This window comes from Lepisma saccharinum, chromosome 16, assembly GCF_977018435.1.
Source record: "Lepisma saccharinum chromosome 16, izLepSacc3.1, whole genome shotgun sequence".
In the NCBI taxonomy this organism is placed as follows: domain Eukaryota; kingdom Metazoa; phylum Arthropoda; class Insecta; order Zygentoma; family Lepismatidae; genus Lepisma; species Lepisma saccharinum.
In genome coordinates this window covers 67,516,974-67,539,066 of record NC_139244.1, presented here as the reverse complement: position 1 = coordinate 67,539,066, position 22,093 = coordinate 67,516,974, and the positions used below count along the sequence as shown (strand labels likewise).

Sequence of the window (22,093 nt, the reverse complement as noted above, 5' to 3'; positions counted from 1 at the left end):
GAAATTCGCAATTTTTTCACGCAAGGTCGTCACAAAGGAATAGATTGCTTCTTCCTAGCTCAAACGTTTTCCAAAATTCCAAAACAGTTAGTACGCGACAACGCTAATTTCATATGTTTGTTTCGTCAAGATCACACCAACCTCAAGCACGCGTACGATGACTACGTAGGCGGAGACATGAACTACAATCAATTTTCGGAACGCTGCTGCTCCCACTGTTGGAACAGTGACGATTTCGGATTCGCGACGATCGACATGACGAGGAAACCCAACGACGGAAAATACAGAAACAAAATCAACGACTTTCTAAACGTTGCAACGTTGTGAGAAACAACGTGTATAAATAACGTTATGACGAAACGAAAAATCGAAGACGAAAATCTCAAGCTTCGCGATTACCTCGCGAAACGCTTCAAAGGTTGGAAATCCGAGAATCGCGGATTCTACGAAGAGAAGAAACGTCAAGATCAACCTGTGATCGACGCCATCAGCGATCTAGGTAAAGAAATTAAAGGCGTCACGGAACAAAATAAAAATTTGATTAACGAACTCGTACCACTTGCAGCTAAAAGTTACACCGTACCCACGCCCATTTCGAGCATTCCTTCGACGCCGTTCGAACTGAAGGACGTACCGGCACGACGTCGAGCCATAGATAGCACATCGTCGTCTTTGGATAAGATCGAGTTGGGACCTTTGGCACGAGACTACCTGAGCACGGGGAAATTCGACAAGGATGAAGTGTTCGGATTGTATCCGAGCATGGAGAGCAACGAAGGCGGCGGTGTGGTTTGGAAGATTGGAAAATCGAAGGTGACCTTCGAAGGCAACGACATTAAAGTTAATTTAGGCGAGAAGGATAGTTGGAACAGGTATCCGGGTACGGTGGGACTGTGGGAACTCGTTGCCAAAAAGCAGCCGAAAGATTACACCGACGAAGATTACCAGAGTTACAAGGAAATTTTGATCATGACGGATGCCTTGTACCAGAACAACGATGCCTCGCAGAATAGGGTGAAATCCAGCAGCGGTGAGAAGTACAGAAATCTCATCAAACCGATTTGGAACCAGGTCAAAACAGGCAGCGGCGTCAAACTCTACAACACGTTACCCAAAGAGTTTGTGTGGGTGGACGACGTGCGCAAGCTCATAGACCGATTGTTGGTTATTGCAGGAGAGGAGAATGCAGGCAATCGTAATTTCTACAACGAGAAGGTTGGCATCGTGGACATGATCAGCGCCAAACTTTCCAACTTCATCGTGAACGACGACAAGGGCATAGGTTACCTCATCAAAATTATCAACACGCTGCCTCCGAGATTCTGGAACGTGGCCGAAGGAAAGGGACTCGTGAACGACATCATCAACAAGTTACCTTTCGAGATGCATTTACCTGGCTACCAGTACTGCGGACCGGGTACCAAACTCGAAAAAAGATTGGAGAGAGGAGACAAGGGTGTGAATCCGTTGGACGCCGCATGCAAAGATCACGACATCGCTTACAACACCACTCGCACCGATCTGGATGCACGTCACGAAGCAGACAGAAAGTTAGAGCACGCAGCTTTCGAAAGATTCGTCAGCAGAGACGCATCGCTGGGAGAAAGAGTTGCGGCACTGGCACCATAGCCATGAACACAAAACAAAAACTTGGGTGGGGTATATAAATAACATACAGTAAAAAAAAAAAACATCATGTCTGGTATAACCGACTTGCCACACGAACTGCTGTGTAAAATATTCAAACATGCAGTAAACAGAGATTGTGAGGATATAAGAAAACTTTTGATCATAGCGAGATCAACGCCGGAATTTCGCATCCCTTGTGAAATGGCTGTCAAGGATTATCTTCGGGAGATTAGCGGCATGAGGTGCGGCGATCTCGACACTCTTTTTTCGGCCGCAGGGGAAAAATTAAACAATAGGTTAGATGAACTGCACGAGGCGAGGCAGGGGAGAAGACGATTCACAGATGATTGGCATAAGTCGAAACAAGAGACGGAAGATATCATCACGCACATCATCGCGTTTTCCGAAGCACAAACTTTCTTCCTCTAACACAGACAAAAAAAATCTTCGATACAAAAATCTCGTGAAAAAAAATATATATAAAATAACACACATCGTGAAAAAAAATAATCTTCGGTGTATATATAAATAACACATATTGTGAAAAAATTAAATTTCTCTAACACTGAAATTTTTCTCCTTCGATATAAGTGAAAAAAAATGAGTGATCTCCAAGCATTAAAACAAATGCTAAATTTGTCAGTCGAGTATGTAAAAATTCAGGAATTGGAAGTCGACAAACCTTACACGATAACTTCCGGTTCAATCGTTTCTACCCAGTACGGTCCCAAGGTGCGTCTGTTGCTCAACGCACAATACAGTCTATTTTTACCGGATCGATACGCTAACATGTTATCCGACGAGAAGCTATCTATTTTAATCGAGAACAAAACTCGAATCGTGTACAAGGGGACAAAGGAACTTCTTGGTAAGAAAACGAAGCACGTAATAGAATTTGTTTAACAACGCTGCGCGGAGTATATCCTTGAAAAAAAAATTACACGAAACAAAAAAATCTCGGAACATACATATATATAAATAACATACCGTAAAAAAATTACACAAAAAAAATCTCAGAACATTTATATATAAATAACATACCGTGAAGATAACATATAGAGCATCAACATGAAGCCCAAGGGTGTCGTGTACCAGATACCATACTCCAATCTAAAAAATCTAGGTGCCCTCGCTGGGTTACTCACCAAGAAACAACGCGAGAAGAAACGTTCTTGCTTGACGAAAGGACACGGAATGAAATTACTTCTCAGCACACCTCAATTAAGACGCTTGCAGCGTTCGCGGAAACAGCAAAAAATCGGAGGTTTCATATTCAGCATCCCGGCCATTCTTGCGGCATTGGGGGCCGTTGGAAGTTTGGCCGGCGGAAGCGCCGCCATCGCGAAAACCGTCATCGACTCGAAGAAGAACAAGGCAGAATTGGAAGAACAGAAACGTCACAACCTGGCTATGGAGAAGAAGGGGAAAGGTATGACCAAAAAACAAAAAAGCAACCTCGATGCTTTGAAGAAATATAAAAAAAAGAAGAAGCCCTGTCCAACTTCGATATTGAATCTCTGATCGAATTGTTGGGAATAAGGAACTTCAGGGGTGTTTTCATGTCCGATTCTCTACCCTCTGCTGTGAAGAAAAAGGAGTATGGCGTGGTCAACCTGGACAGTTACAAAAATCCTGGTACACATTGGATATGCTACCTCAAAATTGACGATAACAATGCATTTGTTTTCGATTCGTTCGGTGGCACACCACCTGCTAGGTTGGTGAAGTATCTCAGTGTTGCCAACCTCTACTACAATGACAAACGCATCCAGGGTTTCACCGATGTTAACTGCGGCCACCTATGCCTTTCCGTTCTCGCATACATGTCTAAAATAAATAACCCGTCGGTGGAACATTTTCAGAAAGCATTGTGGAATCTTAAATACGATGGGCGTGTTCCATCTCACGAGCGAATCTTCAATCTTGAAACTCACGCTGCACGACGACATCGTCTATCCTAAATCCGTAGCTCTGCGTGCATTCTACAGCATGTACCTCATACCTAACGTCACGCAGCACAACAACAAAATTAGCGTCGGAAGCGAACACATCGTCGTCACGCCAGGCCAATACAATCTTTCCACTTTGCAAGCTCAGTTACCCAAAGGGACGTACCTTTCTCAAAATTCGGTCACGCACAGAGTGGAAATCGTGTCGGCGACGGAGACCGTGGACCTGGGTACCATGGGTGAACTTTTAGGTTTCGAGAACAACACAAAACTCGAAGCTGGCATCAAGCACACGGCAGCAAACATTCCTAAATTTCTGGCCATAGAGACTCTGAACGTTCACTGCAACGTGGCGGAAGGAATGATCACTAAATCTTCGGACGGGGAGTTGCTGGGAAGTCACAAGCAGACGGGAATCATAGCCACGTTCAAACCAAGTTCCGAATTCATGGAACCGATCATCTACACACCCTCTTCGCCGATCTATTTTCCAGTATGTCGCAACCGCATAGACGACATAGAGTTGGTGGTGACGAACGAGAAAGGAGAGGTGGTGGATTTCGCAGGTGCCACTACGACGGCCATCGTGGAGATCAACGTATAATAAATAACACGCATAGTGAAAATGGAACAAATCGAAAGTTACGAATTGCAATCTTTCCCTCCGAACCGTCGCACGTTCGCCAATCTCAACGAAGCGAACAGGGAGATCGAATACGACGTGGACGTAGGGGATGGGTTTGTTCATCCTCACAGAGCGGACCTCTACCTTCAATTCGACGTGGTGAAGAAGGAAAGCGAAGACGTGTTTCCACCCAATGCAAATTTGAAACTCGTGGACAACTTCGTGCCTCACCTGTTCTCGCAGGTGGAGGTGAGGAAACACAACACCGTCATCGACAGAATAGATTATCCAGGCATCACGTCGACGGCAGTGGGAACATTAAAATTATCCAAAACGGACGCGGCATACTACCAGGCGGGAGGATTCGAAGCGGGAACGAAAATATCGACGAGAAGTCACACGGTGCTCTTTCCCATGCGTCTGCTACCGGGATTCTTCTCCGACTACAAAGAGATCATGTGGAAGGGGGGATTGCTCGTCACGTTTCGAAGAGCAGCCAACGACAACGACGCACTGATGCGATACACCAACTTGAACGCCGACGGCCAACACATTACCCGAAGCAGCCAAGTGCGTCATACGGAGCATGGAATTGAGAATGCCGATCGTGGAATACGAGACGAACTACGCCCTCAAGTACAAAGCGGAGATCTTGAAGAATCCGCAGGTGCCGATTCACTTTCACGGTTACCAGTGCGTGCAGAAGATGGCGTCGGGAAGTCACATGGAATTCGACGTGACGACGCAGTTCAACAACATACAGTTCGACATGCCAGATTTCGTCGTGGTGCTCTTTCAAACCGGTCGCGATAACAACCAGGAAAAAGAGTCCAGCAAGTTCGACGACTGCAAGATCAAGAACGTTTATCTCAAGAATGGTAGGAACGAAGTGTTCCCGCGCGAGAATTACAACCTCGACATGACCAAAGACGATTACCTCAAACTTTACGAAGCTTACACGGCTTACAAGCGCGTGACCGAGGGAAACGTGGACGTGTACTACACGCCCAGCGAATTCAAAATCCGCAGGCCGATGTTCGTCATCAACACGACGAAGAGGAAGCAGGTGGTGGTCAACGATCGCACCAACATCAAGATCGTCTGCGAGTTCCACGACGCGCTGCCCGATGATACCATGTGCAGCGTCATCCTGATTGCAGAGAAGTCTTTCGCGTACGACGTGAAGAACGGGAGGGTCACAGAGCAGTTTTAACAGGTTTTTAACATCTTTTTCTTGCTCATTCAGTTACAATAAGAATTTTGTGCTAGCACAATAATAATACGAATTTCACTAGATCAGATCAGATGAGTTGGCAACACTGAACCGCAATTGATGTTGGTGAACTCGTGCACAAGCAACTAGTCAGTGTTGCCAACTCCTATTTGTAGGTTAGCTTCGTTTGTAAAATATTATATGGTGAAATATTCTTGGGGTGAGTTGGCAACACTGAACCGCAAATGATGTTGGTGAACCGGGTTGCTCCTACCTAGTCAGTGTTGACAACTCCTATTTGTAGGTTAGCTTCGCCTGTAAAATATCATATGGTGAAATATTCTTGGGGTGAGTTGGCAACACTGAACCGCAAATGATGTTGCAGAACCAGGTTGGTCCTACTAGTCAGTGTTGCCAACTCCTATTTGTAGGTTAGCTTCGCCTGTAAAATATCATATGGTGAAATATTCTTGGGGTGAGTTGGCAACACTGAACCGCAATTGACGTTGGTGAACCGACTAGTCAGTGTTGCCAACTCCTATTTGTAGGTTAGCTTCGCCTGTAAAATATCATATGGTGAAATATTCTTGGGGTGAGTTGGCAACACTGAACCGCAAATGATGTTGCAGAACCCGGCCACCTACACTACTCTTGTTGATTTGTCATAGAATGACCATGCTCAGTTACGTTAATCGGAACCGGTCTTATTGATCAAAGTAAACTTTTTGACCAAATGGAAAAATCTAATCCAATACGTGTACACAGCGATTATAGCAATAAGAACAACGCTATCAAGTAGGCCATCTTACATTAGCAACGAAAAGAAGAAAGTGATTTTTAGTTTCAAGTCCACTTTATGCGCAGATAGGCTAATCGGAACTTGGCCTACAGTTTAAAGTGGAAACCGAAAGACTATGTTCTTCCACCGGCTATCGAACCCCGGACCTCTTGATTACAATGCGACTACGTTACCATTACGACCTAGTGTTCTGCAATCACCGTAGGGTTAAGCAACACACGCAACGTTATGCAAGGTAGTGTATATTTCAGGATATGGGTGTCCCATTTTCACAGTATTATTCACGAATTTTGAACTAATTTAAGATCTTTTGAACCTCCCTCAGAATGTTTTTGCCTAACTTAAGATTTTTAGGACCTATTTTAGGATTTTTAGAACGAATTTTAGGATTTTTAGGACTTATTTTAGAATTAGAATTTATTTTATGATTTTTACGATCTATTTTAGGATTTTTAGAATCTGTTTTCTAAAAGCACACTTTTTAGAACCTAAGAATCCGAGGTATACTTATTACTTAAACATTGTTCTCTCAAATAATAGTGCGCTAAGATGCCAGGGGTCTCAGGTTCGAATTCCGGTCTGGGCATGTTCTCTGTTCACCCTTCATGAACATCTTCATATCACAACTCAATCTTCATTTTCGCCTTTAGCCAAAAGTGACAGAAAATCGAAGTGAACTAAAGCCAATCAATCAAATCATATGAAATATGTACGTAAATAAAAGTGAAAAAGTGCTCCCCTGTGCATAGCACCACGCCATGAAGGCATATAGGGGGTGTGGGGGTAACGCCCCACACTTTCTTGATCCGGTCGTGAGTGGGGGTGATGTGATCAGCATCACATATGTACGTAAATATGTGACTATATTAAAAAGTACTATTTTATGAGTCTTAGGTGCTATTTTTAGCTTTCTGACAGTATAAAGAAATTGTACTAAATAATGATTTTAAAATGCAAGAAGTTTTTTTTTTAACATAATGAAAATGTAATGTTGTAAATAACATTGAAAACTTTATGATCGTAGAAACGTTTTACACCCTGCACATAATTTTGCAGGGTGAGGAGGTTCTGGCAGCTAAACGTACATACAGGACAATTCTCTGAGGGACTCGTGTTGTGTCTTCTCTGTATGTTTGTGATTTTACTCCATTCATTTCATCTTATCAGCACTTATCCCAATCTTTGCGATTAGCCAAAAGTGGCAGAAAAGCGAAGTAAAATAAACTAAATCATTAAATCAAAGACTGTGGTAATGTGATAAGTTGTATGACAGACAACAGTTTATAAGCCTGTTGCAACCCCGTGAGAGGTCACTTAAACATCCACAATATATTTATTCTTATTGAATAAAGGAAGCAGATCAATGTTATTATTATTTGATTTTTGCAAAAATTATATTTGGATGTTTGTTTCACAATTTACATGCATTACTCAATGAAAGCTGCGGAAATGACAAAAAACACCACATTATATGTAAAAATGTGTACTCCTTGTACTTCCGTAAACGGAAAATCTGTAAAATCCTTACGCTAAAATATATAAAAATAAACGTATCTCGCTTATAACATTGTAATGCGTCATATTTCTATAGATATGGATACGAAAATATATGTAATTATATAAGGTAGGTTGTCAGATTTGATTTAAATTACCTCGTTTTTCTGCCAGTGTTGACTAATCACGAAGATGGGAATGATAGATGATATGATGAAATTGAAGAAAGAACACTCACAAAAAACAGCCATTCCCAGGACGGGATTCGAACACGGGTCCACTGTTAATTTACTAAGAATCCGAGGCCTTGGTATTACCATACTTGCTATGGTATAATGGACAATGCTTTCACCGTATTTGCCAAAGATTGTTTTAAGCCCATTTTTTGTTAAGATAAGAGAATCGGGACTAAGCTTACGGTTTGAGTGGAATCAGAACCACTTTGCAATGCGTCTCCATTTAGGATCGAACCCGGGATCTCTTAATTAAAGGGCGACAGCTTTACCACTAAGCATCGGGAATACCACTAGAACAGGCAAGAGATTTTCAAAACCCCAAGAACTAAACATACAGAGGCATTTTAAAAGTTACTTCAGCTACAATGCATTGTAAAAAACGTAATTCCGTTACAGAGTTATATTATACATTTCTATCATAACCAAATATTATTACAAATAACATAACCTCTTGCAGCTCTATTTTCGTTTTATCAAGCAAGCCACAGATTATAAATTTATTATTCACCTCTGACCTTGTCTCTTAAAAAATTTAGCCTTTCTCTACCTTGAGAGCCGATTTGAAAATTTTTGTTGTATTTATTTGTACATAATTGCGTGTTATTGACATTAGCAGACAATGCTCTACATCAGGAATAATTATTTATTGATGAATGTAAAAATATTTTTTGGATATCCAAACTTGAGAATGAAGGAAGTAATTAGGAACTTACCACCATGCGAAGAACGTGGTCTGGAACATTTCTGGAACTGTTACAGATCGCATGCGCAGACGAATGCGAGAATATCACTGGAGCTTTCGTAACCTGCAACGCATCAATCATCGTTCGAACAGAAACGTGGGAAAGATCTATCATCATCCCCAGCCGGTTCATCTCCCTCACCACCAACTGAAAGAGAAGAAAAAATACATTCACTTAAGAGTTGCGAGAAGAAAAAATCCACATGTATTAATAAGTGTAGTGGTACAGGTACATTAACAGTATATAGTAGGTGTAAATCAATGTTTTCAGATACTCAAAATGGGGTCTATACTCTGAACCGGTAATCACTGGAGCGAGGGAAAGAAGACATGTTCATTCGGAAGTGATGACTCGAGAGGGCTCAGCCAATGAACGCCTCCGAGCTTGAGTGAGTGCAGCCAGCAGCCGTTTGCACCAGCGGGCACGACTTTGCTCCGTTCCTTCCCTCTCTCCCCGTTCTCTCCCCTTAAGCATTAATTTGTTCTACAGATTCCTGGGACACAGTATGGAACACGAGATAAGAACGAATAAGGGTCAGTGTCTTGAATTAACCACTTACTTGTAACGTATTTAATACAAGTATGTTACTTTTTCTGAGCAACGACAACTTTAATTATTTGCTCTTCAAAATGAGAAACTATAACTGGCTACTTTTTAAGAATGAGTAGTTGTAACCATTGTTCTTTTTAAGTGTGTAACTGTAACTTTATAAAATGAGTAACTACGTTTATTTTTTTAGTGAAGCTTAGTGTAAATTTTAGATGATCATAAGTAAAAGTGAAAAATAACTCACTTGCAGTTAAGGCATCTAATTAATTAATTGCTAAAGTCATGGTAACCGTAACAGGGTATTATCAAGAACAGTAACTCTAATGTTAACTGGCTTCCTTTTTAAGCAAATTAACTGTAGCTCAGTTACTTTCCAAAAATATATTTTTAAGGAATGGTAGCGAATTGCATGGATGCGTGGTCAAAAATTCACATTTATAGAGAAAATATATTGAAAGGTATAGTTTATAGAAGACAATATTTCAATAGTAAAGTTTCACTTCAAATTAATATAATGAAGTCATTATAATAGTGCAATTCTCAACGAATGAAAATGAATCCTAGAGAATAGATCCAATCACACGAATTGGAATTGACCTGTTGTTGTTCTTGTTTAGATTTTTTTCTTTTTCATCTGACGCTTTGCTTCCTTCAGTATAGAAACATTAGTTTCTTATTTACTATACTTTTATGGACCAAAAAATCGATTTTGCAATGTATGTAAAATGCTGTAGTCAGGAGAAAATTACCCTCTTTATTGAATCATTAAATCATGCCTTAAAACTCATGTCATTCGCATTCCATTTTAGCAGACGATCCAGATATTGGTGACATTCAAGCTCGTACATAAGTTATGTAAGGTTGGTTTTCACAATAAGTCTGTAACGAAGGCAATTTACTCACGACTGTACAAACCGTACTAACATCAGCATATAAAGCCGGTATTCCCAATATTATTACGTTCCGACACCCTTGGGAATAATATTAAAAACTTGAGACACCCTTGTTAGATTTTTTAATGTTTAGTCTTAAATCGAAGTGGAACATGTTATCAGGAACATGATAAATGTATTGTCAAAATAATACCTACTCCAGTGTTATTCATTTAATGAAAGATAATGTAAGGAACGAACGTGAGAATCGAATAGAGTTTACTACAATCAAATTACTCAAAGAGTTTTGTTTTATAAATGAGAGACGTGCGATTGATGCTTAGAGCACAAATATTTAACATCAGGCCTCAGAGTTGACAACGAAACACGTACCTTTCCATCAAGGTTATGAAGTCTATTTCTTGCTTTGGGTCTTATTGTCGCTGTAGCAGAGAAGGCTTTCTTGCACAAAAATTAATTTGAGATGGGCAAACCTACACCCATTATTCTCTTCACTAGGTCAGGATACTCCTCTGCCAGTCCGAGGTAAAAAAACAGCCACCGATACCTGATTCTTCGTGAACTTAACTTTGAATGTGAAATCAGCGCAGACGTCAATGAAGTCATCTCGTTCGCAAGTTGTGAAATCTATTTCCTCCGAAATGTCTGCGAAATCAAAAGGTGATACAGTCCAGTCGAAATTATCGGTGGATCGAGATTAGAGATGGAAATTACGTATGTATTGCATCGTACTATTTATTTTGCCTACTTCCTAATACAGTAATAATTTTTTTTCGTTTTTCGTTGTTTTTCGTTTATCCCTAAAATATCTCGCGGCAGCCCTTGTTGGGGATGACTGATAAAAAGAAACACAACAATGACAGAAGTAGCACTAAAAAGTGTAAAATTTACTAACCGGAAAGTGCATTTTGGATATTAAATTAAAGATAAAGTGGAAGACAGTGTAGTCAGATGATAGACACGATGATAAGAATACATGTTGATAAGATGGCTCCTTGCTCAACCAGCGTATGGGATGGATGACCTGCCTGCTTAATGCAGTACGTAATGCAAAGGCCCCTGGAGTAATAATGTGCTGTGGAAACCACTATGCCAGGATGGTGGGCTTTATAAACATTGAAAGTTCAATATGAACTTGTAAAATATTGCCTTCTAATTTTGAATGGGCAAAATATATATATTGCCAATATATAGCCACTTTCACTTAAGCATGCTTGGACAACTCGCGTGCACTTGTGGACGTTGGCGAACGCTGAGAGTTAAAGTAGATAACATTTCAGCATATTTTACAAACCAGCACTTCAAAATAAACTATTTGTCTTACAAAAAACAAATCTAATCTTCTTTAGAAGGTAGTTTCTTATTGCTATTCCCATTTTTGTTATTTTACCTTCAGTTTTTACTGTTGGAGTCTATTTGCGACGATCATGTATGGAGAAACAATCGATGTAGTAAACACAATCAATTATACATTCAAGTAGCCGCGTCGATGACCAAGGCATGGAGTGATTCTGGCCATCGAAGATTCCAGATACGAGTCCAACTTCACCCACTGAGCAATTATTCTCATCGCTGCGATTAGCCAAATTTAACAGAAAAGCGACAGAAAATTTAAAGTGTACAAATAAATGCTTTATTAAGACTACAAACTTTGGTATCACGATACCTACTCCTCCAGAGAGTTCGAAGAAAATCCATTTATAAAATACGGGTCAAATTCAAACTACTGGGAATTAAAGTCTATGGTCTCCACTCAAGACTTCCTCAAAATACAAGGAGCAATTATGAGGTAAATGCCGAAGATTTTCTCTACAAATTTGAATTATTAACATGCCGTACTTTCGTCCTAACTTTAGTGTGGGGAATTCCTGTACTTGCCCCTAAATTTTGTCCCACCTCGACAGTCATCCGCTAACCATAGTGTTGCTGAATATGTTCGATATGGGATCGTTTTGAATTTTAGTGTACGTGTGTGAAACTTCATAGCAGTTTCCGCATATTTCAAGCTTAAGTTGCTGACAATATTGCGCGCAACCTCTCCTACCTTGTTACAACTCTACAGTAGCCTCTCTCGCTACGCGTGCTTGTAAGAGCGCTCTTCCACAAATTAGACGAGTTACCCTGTCTTCCACTAAGTTAAGACGTAAGACTTTCAATTCGACTAGAAATACCAAGGATAATGTTCTGTCAAAGAAGCCCAACTTCAAATGCCACTCATGATGTGAGAACGGCACTAATACAAATAGAAGATACACAAATTGCTCCAAGGTTAATTTGCAAGTGTCCCTTCTTTAACCCGAACGGACACTCGCTGGGCAAATTTTATCCACAAGCAAAATTGCTTCGTAAATACCCGAATTATAAATGTTTAAAGCATGAAAATAATAATACATTCCTCGATGGAAATAATTTTATTAGGTTTGAACATTTTATTGCATTACACAATTGATATAAATATGATTGATTGATTGAATTGCTCTATGAGTCAACTTTATGCACAGATAGGATAATTGGGACTGGGCCTAGAGTTTAAAATTGAATCAGAACAACTGTGAAATTGCTTAGGCCGCGTATCGAACACTGGATACCTTGATTACAAAGCGTCGACACTACAACTTCACCACCGGGAAGGCCCTTGATAAAAATATGAAAAATAGAGAACATTTTGAAATATCAAACTGAAACGGATGGGCCTGAGTGTGTGGGAGAAATTTGCCCAGGCAGTGTATCTATGGGCCTGGGAGCGGAGATAAAGAAGACTCGCATGTGAATCAAGGTTCTGACATTGGATAGCGTTCACTGGAAAGGTTCTGAAAAGGGTGGACTCGGGAATTGATCAAAACATTTTTTTGTAAGTCGCTTGGGTATTTTTTACCCATACGCACGTCCTTACTGGTCAATAACATACGTATGTGCCTAATTATCCTCAATCGTTCTCAACTTTGACTTCAGCTACTGGATAGGAACTCAGAATCTCCCGTTTCCTAAGAACGGGAGCAACACGCTCTCGAGATATAACAAATCAAATACTTGAAATCGCAGGTGCTCACTTATTCGATGAGTGCCTTATTTCCATAACTCCACCCTTCAACCTCCTTTCGGGCCAAAGAGAGAATGAAATGGAATTGTCAGCTGCATCGCTACGGAGCAGTTGGCGAGAAGTAGATCAATAAGAAGCAGAGGGGGAGGAAGCAGAGTGTCTCTTTCCATCTGCACCTTATCCCCTGCTGCTCTCATTTGTTTTCCCCGAGACGCATTCAGGCATTCTCTTGTTTATTAGCAGAGCCGCGTGTCTCGCACTTGGAACTCTGGGAGAACAATTGAAGTGCGCCGGGACAAAGCAAACGCTTCTCATCCAGACTTGTCTTTCCTCGGCGATGTTTCTTTGCGAGAGGCGCTGCCCTCGTAACCGTAATGATTTCTTACATAACCCAAGCCTCTGGCAACAACCCCTTAAGCCGAAGCCTTTATGGAATTGCGGGGAACGATTTGGCAAGACATCTGCAGCACAGTCAGAGTCACTGGCGTAAGCAGGGGCAGCTGATGGGGCTATAACCCCTACAGAAATTTTGAGAAAAACAAAAATATTATGAAAAACGTTCATTGATTTGGTTTATTTTACTTCGCTTTTCTGCCACGTTTGGCTAATCGTAAAGATGGGGATGAATGATGTTTTGATGAAATTGATGAATGGACACTGACAAACAGCCATGCCCAGGCAGGGATTCGAACCCGAGACCACTGGCGTTGTAGCGCGCTGATAACTACTCAGCCACGGAGGCCGGCGTAAATCCGTTTACAACTAGAAAATAACAAATGGTCCCTTATTACCATTTTTCTCCGAGTACAATATTAATTAAATGAGAAGCTCGAAGTACACATTTTTTATTGTGCATCCCGCTCAGCTAGAACAAGACTACGCACTGTCCACCTTTACAATACCGTCCCTTCCAAAGTAGAAATTCTGCGTACGCCACTTCTTTAGAACAAGTGCATCGTGTCCCTGCTCAAATTCGCTAACCCTACATCCTCTCAAAAATAAATTTAATCAGAAAGCGAGAAAACCAATGTCCTAAGATCATGTTATTCGAGAATCCTTGCCTAGCGAAAGTAACCTCCTGATTAAACGAGAAAATAATTTTATTTTTTTACACCATGATGTGCCGTTCTATGCACAATAACGACAAGGGGATCATAGATCGTTACATGAAACAGGTAAAATGACAAACCTCATGGTATTAGGACAAATCGCAAGGTCAATCAGTAACCCTCCGAGACGATGTACAGTCACCGCCAATAAAATGGGCCAACTACGTCATTGATGCTCGCTTCCCTGCAAGGCGTTACGTGCGTTGCGTATCTCCAAGACGATAAGTGGCTTTTTCTAGCAACTTTTCAATGGCAACTTCTACCACCCTCGTAGATATAGGCAACATACATAAAGCCTTACAGGGAAGCGAATATTTCAGAATACAGGTCTCCCATGGTTTTTGCCTGTGACTGTACATCGAGCAACTGACGCAATGTACCACACGACTAGTGTTAAAATAGGGTTTGCAATAGCCTGAATACACAAGCTAAAACATTGGGAAAAAGTTTCTGAAAGTTAGGCGCAAGTTTCATGACTTGAGAAGTAGGACAATTTAAAATATTTTTCGTGAGAAAATAATATACTTCCAAAATAATGTAGTTTGGTTAACCCCCCGTTTCTCCCTGTTACCAACAGACCCCGTATTCGATTCATGGTGAAGGCGCACTGCACGCTGGATACGACGGAACTTTAATGAATATTGAAGACCCATAGGCCTGCGCAGACCCTCTCATTAAGGAGGGCAAGAGCCTTCAGTCGGAGAAAGAAAAACCTCATTCCATCTCACTTTTTATTGTTTTGATAAGTACATAACAGGGGAGTACATAGTGTGTGTTCGAACACACAGAAAAAAAAAATCTCTTGTTAAAGGGATTCGATCTTTCGAGGAACAAGGATTCTCTGTTGCCCCCTTTATTTTTCTTCTGGGCTTCAGATAAATTTACATATAAGCATGGTTCGTACATCAAATTCAAAAGAACTACGTAATTCATTCACTTCCAATGTGTGACCAATTTATTCTGCGACCACATAGGAGTAACAACTAGGCTAACGAATAAAATGCGTGAGTCTTAATAACAAGCAATTTGCTGGAGAACTAAATAAGATACTCCAATTACACAGGAAATAGATCCGCAGTAATTGCATGGAGTTTCGTCTGCTTGAAAATACTTTATTTATTAAAGATAATATTATTGTTTCATAACGGTAATAATGTTTCCCTACACTAAATTTCTATTAGGAGGCCAACTGTCCCTTACCCACCCATGTGCACGCCTATGTGAAGACCTCTGGAAAGAAGATCAAACATTAAAAACAGGTTGGATATTCTTGACACTCAGTCGTCGGTATTTGACCATGGTCTCAAAAAAAAAAAGCTTATAACTTGGTATTTTTCCCTACCTGTCTCTTAGGAGAAATATTAGAGCTAGTAGAGGTTAAGTTCTATGTGGAAGAAACTTAAATCTAACCTCGACAATTCTCAGGGGACATGCCTTGGGGGAAAGGCGCAACTGCAGCCGAAACTTTCAACGGAAACATTTTGCACGTTCATGTCTTGCTACTGGTAACTGTAAGGTACGTTACCGACATAACTGAACATACTTTTGACAAAGTATAATATTCCATTAATTTAAAGAACTTGTGTCTCTCAAAAGTTTTAGGACAACGACATTTTAAACTAGGCAATCCAATTTACACAAGCCGTTGGTGGGTTGCGTGTAGAGTTAGAAACAATTTCAGGGTTTCCACATGCACAATAGATATATATGAAATACGCGAAATAAATAAATCTAAGTATTATTGTATATTTGTTGCAAATGAGAAATACTTTCTGAAAGAAAGAAAATGGATTTTCTAGAACTTCATTGCTGATGAGTCTCCACAAAGAAAAGGGGAGAGAGGAAACGGAAGGGGACGAAAGAGAGGAGAACAGACAAAGGAGAAGAGGACAAGTAAATGAGGGAAGAAAATAGAGCACAGAAGTGGATAGGAGAAGTAATGAGGAGAAAGGAAAAACATTCGATGAGAGATGATGAAAATGGAGCAAGAGGAGATACGAGGATGAAAACGAATTGAGAGAGTTTGGAGAGGAGAGGAGAGGAGAGGAGAAGACGAGAAGAGGGGAGTGGAGAGTAGAGTAAAAGAATGAAGGGGAAAAGAACGAAATGAAGGAGAGGAGTGCAGTGGAGTCGGAAATCGAAGACAAGATAGAAGATAAGAGGAGTGGAGAAGAGTGGGATAGAGACAAGATGCGAGAAAAGTTGGAAAGGCGATATGAAATAAAAGCAGAGGAGAAGGAGAGAAAAGAAGAAGGAGGACGAGAAGATAAGAACAGAAGAGACTGGAGACGAAAGGAGAGAAGATGTAGTTGCAGAAAATATTGTCTCGTTGTAAGAATTGATGCAATAAACAAATTATCGACATGAAACATTCGAAAACATCTTGAAATATATTAAAGAATGTATTAGATCGGTACAAAATTCCTTTTGACGAAGTACAGAGCAAGAAAAAATCTTTCACGTAAGATCTTTGATTTTACCTACGATTATATCACTAAAAGCATGAATGTCATTTTAATATTTATAAGAATTATCCAATTCTTGGTTCGTTGAAATGCAGATTTTGTAATTTAATATTTCCCCTCCCCCCCATCGTTAATTTCAAACTGAATCATTCTGTTCCAAACGGCGTGGACAATGAACACAGTGGGATATGTCTAAAACTTACGAAAATTTTCTGACACCGGAGGGGTTTGAACCTACGACCATCAGCTTGTAAATCCTTAACGGTAACCACTTTTTTTATTTTTTTTTATTTCATGATTACGTTACACGTTATTACATACTAACTCGGCGAATACAGAACATTTAAGAAATTAGCATAGAAATTATTCTTTTTCTTTACTGACATCATTTAAGAAGTTTGCCGTAAGTAATGCACAAATTGTTCGTGAAAGTCAGAGTTGTGATAAGTGGAGGCAAACCAAGCATAGTGCCCCAGTATCCACTGTACACTGTTCTGTTTCTGTCGTGGATAATAGTTAAAGTTTGGAAACATTAGATGATCAATGGAAATATTCCTCTCATTTGTACGACAAATTATACTGACGAGTTTTGCAACATATTTCCATGACGAAGCGGTTATTTGGCAGTAACTAAGCTTATGAACTAAACTTTCAGGCACGTGACAAAGTAAACATAATGACGAGTCTGCCATGTCAGGTCATGAAGTTTCACTCGAGTCAGCAGTATTTGGTGCACAATAACGAACCACGCCGATCGTATTCTTGATGGGAGATGCCTTGCGTGTATATTTTTCCACATCTCAGGCCAACGAACTTCCGGGTGCCTTGCAACGATTTTAACCACCTGTTGAGACGATACACGCATGCCTCTGTACATTTGTGACACTACTGGAACAGGCAAGGTAGGAGTTTATAACAATCCATAGCAGATTTCCACCAAGGTATATCGAAGGTACCTAAGGTTGGGGGGACCAGAAGTCACTTTTATGGGAGAATCCAACGGTATATGAGCCAAGCAGTATCGAAGGACATAACTGGTAAGGCTATCAGGTCTCCGAATCATCGTCTCTATGTCTGCTTGAATGCGTAGCGCCTGGCTCTTGTGGTGCACGTGAGCAAGATTCAAGCCTCCTCATGTATTATGTAAACACAAGGTCTCGTGATTAACACGTAACAACTGCCCATTCCACACAAACCAGTTCACCGCACTTTTCAGTTTTGCGACATCTAGCATACGCATCGGAAGTATTTTGGCTACAAACCACACTTTCTAAAGAGCATATACATTAACAAACGTAACACGTGATTGCAAACTAATAGTTCGAAACTTATTAATTTGTAACACTGCTTTTATACTCCCAATCACTCGATGATAATTTGCTTTTATCATTCGTTGCAGAGAAGGCATAAAGACTACCCAAGAAATTTTAAGATGTTAACAACAGGGAAGTGTTATATTTTTACATTAATGTGGAGGCCTGAATACACCCCAAATGCTGTCGTTAATTTATGAACCATATCAACATCCACGGGTGACTGAACTACAATTCTGACATCGTCCGCATAAGCTAACACTTTGAGAGACTTCGACAGAATAGTAATGCCTTTTAACCGTGCTTCCAAAGAAGTAAGCAGGGAACTTAGGGAAATACAAAAAGCTAGCATTGATAAGGGATCTCCCTGTCGGACACCTGTAGTTATGGGAAGCGATTTTGTCAAAAAACCATTAATCTGTATTTGCGATTCAGCATTGTGATAAAGCCCCTGGAAAGCTGCGAGAAATGTCCCGCGTATGCCACGTTTTTGAAAAACATGAAACAGATAGTTATGGGTCAGAGAGTCAAACGCACGTTCGAAATCCAGAGCTAAAATCGTTTGATCTTGTGAACTTTTCGTATTGTGATTACTAGTAACCACCTCACGCAGCGTTTGCAGCACTGCGTAAATGTTTTTGTTTCCACCATATACATATCACCCACTAAGTTGATGGAGTATGGCATTAAACGTGCAAGCATACATCGGGAGAAAATTTTATAGTCTGCGCACAAAAGAGAAATGGGGCGATAATGAGTAATTTCTGTCGTCTTTGCACATTTCGGTACTAATACTATAATTCCGGTCTTGGAAGATTTAACCAATTTCTGTTGCTGGAAGACAGCATTGACCATCTCAGTTAATTGTCGGCCCCATTAGCGTCCAAAAGGTTTGAAAAAAACTTGTAGGAAGCCCATCAACACCAGGGGCGGAGAATGGCTTTTCAGCGTTCACCGCTTTATACACTTCTTCAATTGTGAAATCCGCGTCAAGCCTACTTCTATCTTCATCTGAGAGTACAACCGAAACTGCATCCACCACTGTACCATAATTTGCATTGTCCGGGTGATTCTGCGAAAACATCAAACTAAAGTGCTCATAAATTTTACCTTGTACATCCTTAGGTGCTGTGATTTTATTACCCGCACCATCTGAGAGTTCAGTGAAGATTTTCCGTTGTGCATTATGTCGTTCTTGGATCACGTGACTAATCGAGGCAGCTTCTTCATGGTCAACCTGAGGGAGTCTACTTCGAATTTTAGCACCCATACGTTTGTGAGCTGTCAGGCGTAAGAGGATAGCCTGTACACGTTTGATTTCAGTGTTAACCGGACGTCCTGCAGATGCTTCTTCTATTAATTCGCGCAAAACACGATAATAACACTGATATTTATTATTCCAGTCACGAGACCTCTCTTTACAGAATGATAAACAGAATCGTTTAATTGCCGGTTTTAAGAAGTCGTCTCACCAACGAAGATTGTCAGTAATTCGAAGGCGGTGTGCCTCCCAAAGTCTCCATTGCTCATGAAATGCTCGTTTGAAATCGTCATCAGGAAGGATTGACGTATTCAATTTCCAATACCCATATCCCCGAGGCACTAAGGGAAGATCAATGTTAATTGCCATTACCACCGCCAGATGGTCCGAAAAACATGTAGGTGTGAGGTAAATCGAAGTTACTTTCTGACGCAGTAACGGGGTTACATAGAACCGGTCCAAGCGGGACGCACAATTGTCTCTAATGTATGTAAAACCCCTCTTACCGAAATGTTTATCTGTCCAAACGTCTACAAATTTAAAACCCGAAACCAATTTTTGTAGAGAATTTGATGTGTAAAAAACAGTACGTTGATCTTGCGGGCGCAGGACGCAATTAAAGTCCCCGCCACATATGATATGTTCCTTAGCACCCTGCAATTCAGAAAATATTTCTCTGTCGTCTCTGTTAAATACCTGATGTACTATATATTGTATATATTGCAAATCCAAACATTTGCCACTTTCGCACATATAATTTGCCCGTTTGGGTGACACGCAACGTTACTGATCGGCACAGTGTTTCTCGCGAGAAGAGCAGTCCCCGTTGCCTGACAGTTTGCATTGTTATACACTGCTATGGATGGGGGCAAGTCAAAGTTTGTCACTTGTACCTCCTGGAGGAATGCTATATCGAGGGACGACTGAATGAAAAAGTCACCCAGAGCCTCTTGTTTATTACTGTTTTGCAGTTTTTTAATGTTAATCGTGGCTATTCGGAGTGTTGTAAACGTAGCTAAACCTGATCAGGGACGCTTTAGCCCCCTTACTAGCACGAAGCTCGTTGTATACATGATACCAAACATTAGCACAAAAAAGCAGTAACACTATCACACGCATCATTAATTTTCATGAAATATTTTACTTTCACCAGCACTAACACCAGGACCTAGATTATTACCACTTTGGGACCGAGTAATTCGCACTGGGGAGGGAGAGACGGTCATCACTCTACTTGGTCGGTGGGTTGATTTCTGCATCCCTTTGTGAACTTTTCTTGCGCTTCTGCTTCTTCTGCTGCTTCTGCTGTTCTTCCATGGGTAGCTTTCTTCTGGTAGCATCCTTCAACGGGGCCCGTGAAACAGAAACAGGCTTCACGGAGCTTGAGTCTTCATCTGGAGTCAGCTGGATATCAGAATTGTCATGCAGATTTTTGGTCTTCACACTTAGTTTGGTTGTCACCCTCTGGTATCTCATCATGTAGTTCCATTTGGACAGTTTCTTCCCGTTCCACTTCATCAGCCCATAACAGTGAAGTTTCCATGGTTTCGTCAGTCGCGTTATTGCCCGAAACGGGTACCACTGCCGGATCGTCTTTCGGTGCTAGCTCCGTTGACGCACCCTCTGTCTTCCGACTCAATTTCGTTTTGGTGGGTAGTGGCAAACACTGTGGGTTGCGAGTCCAATTGTGTATCTTGGACTGTGAGTTTCGTTGGTTGTCGATTGACACGTTGGGTATAGGTGCTGGGTTCCTGGTCGTAGATGTGCCCGCTTGGACTGAGGTTGCACTTGCTACATTAGGACTAGTGCGTCGTCGTCTTTGGGGACACGTGGCTGCTGCATGTGTCAATTCGTCACAGATCTTGCAAGTAGGCTGCTGACCATAATATGTGACCCAATATCTCGAACCTTGGATCATGACGTAAGATCGTATTGACTGCTTCAATACCATCATCAACACTTTTATGCCCGTACGGGTACGATCGAGATATATTCGTGCGAGTAAGTCTCGTCGTCGATAGACTATATTTCGCCATATTTGACGAGTACCGCAGATATTGCCTCATCCGTGACTTCCATCGGGATGACATGTAGTCGCACCATCGTTGTCAGCCCATTCCAGTCGTGCATCATGATCACCATTCTCATAACGAAACATCAACATTCGTCCACATTTCCGTATTATTTGCTCACCCAACAGGTATGATACCAGTTTAATGTATACACACTTACGAAAATGGTCAATTTCAATGCTTAGAACCTGGTCTTCGGTGAGAGTCAGTGTTTCACTAATCCAAGGGTGTAACTTCACGGACGTGGGTCTCTTTTGTGCACTCGAAGGAGACAATTTTATCGTGTTTACGCTACGTGTTTCCATTATACAACACTCAGAATTACTTCGATTTGACTCGTAACTAGTACTCCCTTCTACTCACGAGGACACGGCCACGTACGTACCAAGCTGCAAGCGCGACGCGAGACGATGTTGCTCGTACGGCAGCTTCCGCGAGACTGTACCACTGAGCTAAGGAGGCAATACTCACTACTCTACAAGCTATCGCTCCTGAAAGCAGGCAGAAGGAGCTACTCAATGTGAAATGTAGGTTCAACTCTCCTCCTACATGAAATGTGTAAATAATACTTGTTTGTAGCAAAGAAAACGAAGGTACGCGTAGTACGAATCGGCCAGAACATTTAACATGTTAATGGAGAATTGCACATGATAAAAGCTTTTCAGTCGATATTTGTGGAGGTATCTTTGCATTGAACTTGAGT

The 22,093-nt window shown here is 41.0% G+C and overlaps 1 protein-coding gene across 1 annotated transcript in view; it reads right to left on the bottom strand.

Annotated features, from left to right (window-relative positions):
- LOC146000618 (dipeptidase 1-like) overlaps positions 1–22,093 on the bottom strand; it is a 271,792-nt gene that overhangs the window by 118,938 nt on the left and 130,761 nt on the right. The window contains exon 7 of the mRNA XM_083138372.1: positions 8,662–8,835. Within this exon, the coding sequence (XP_082994498.1) occupies positions 8,662–8,835 (174 nt within the window). The remainder of the gene's footprint in view (positions 1–8,661; positions 8,836–22,093) is intronic.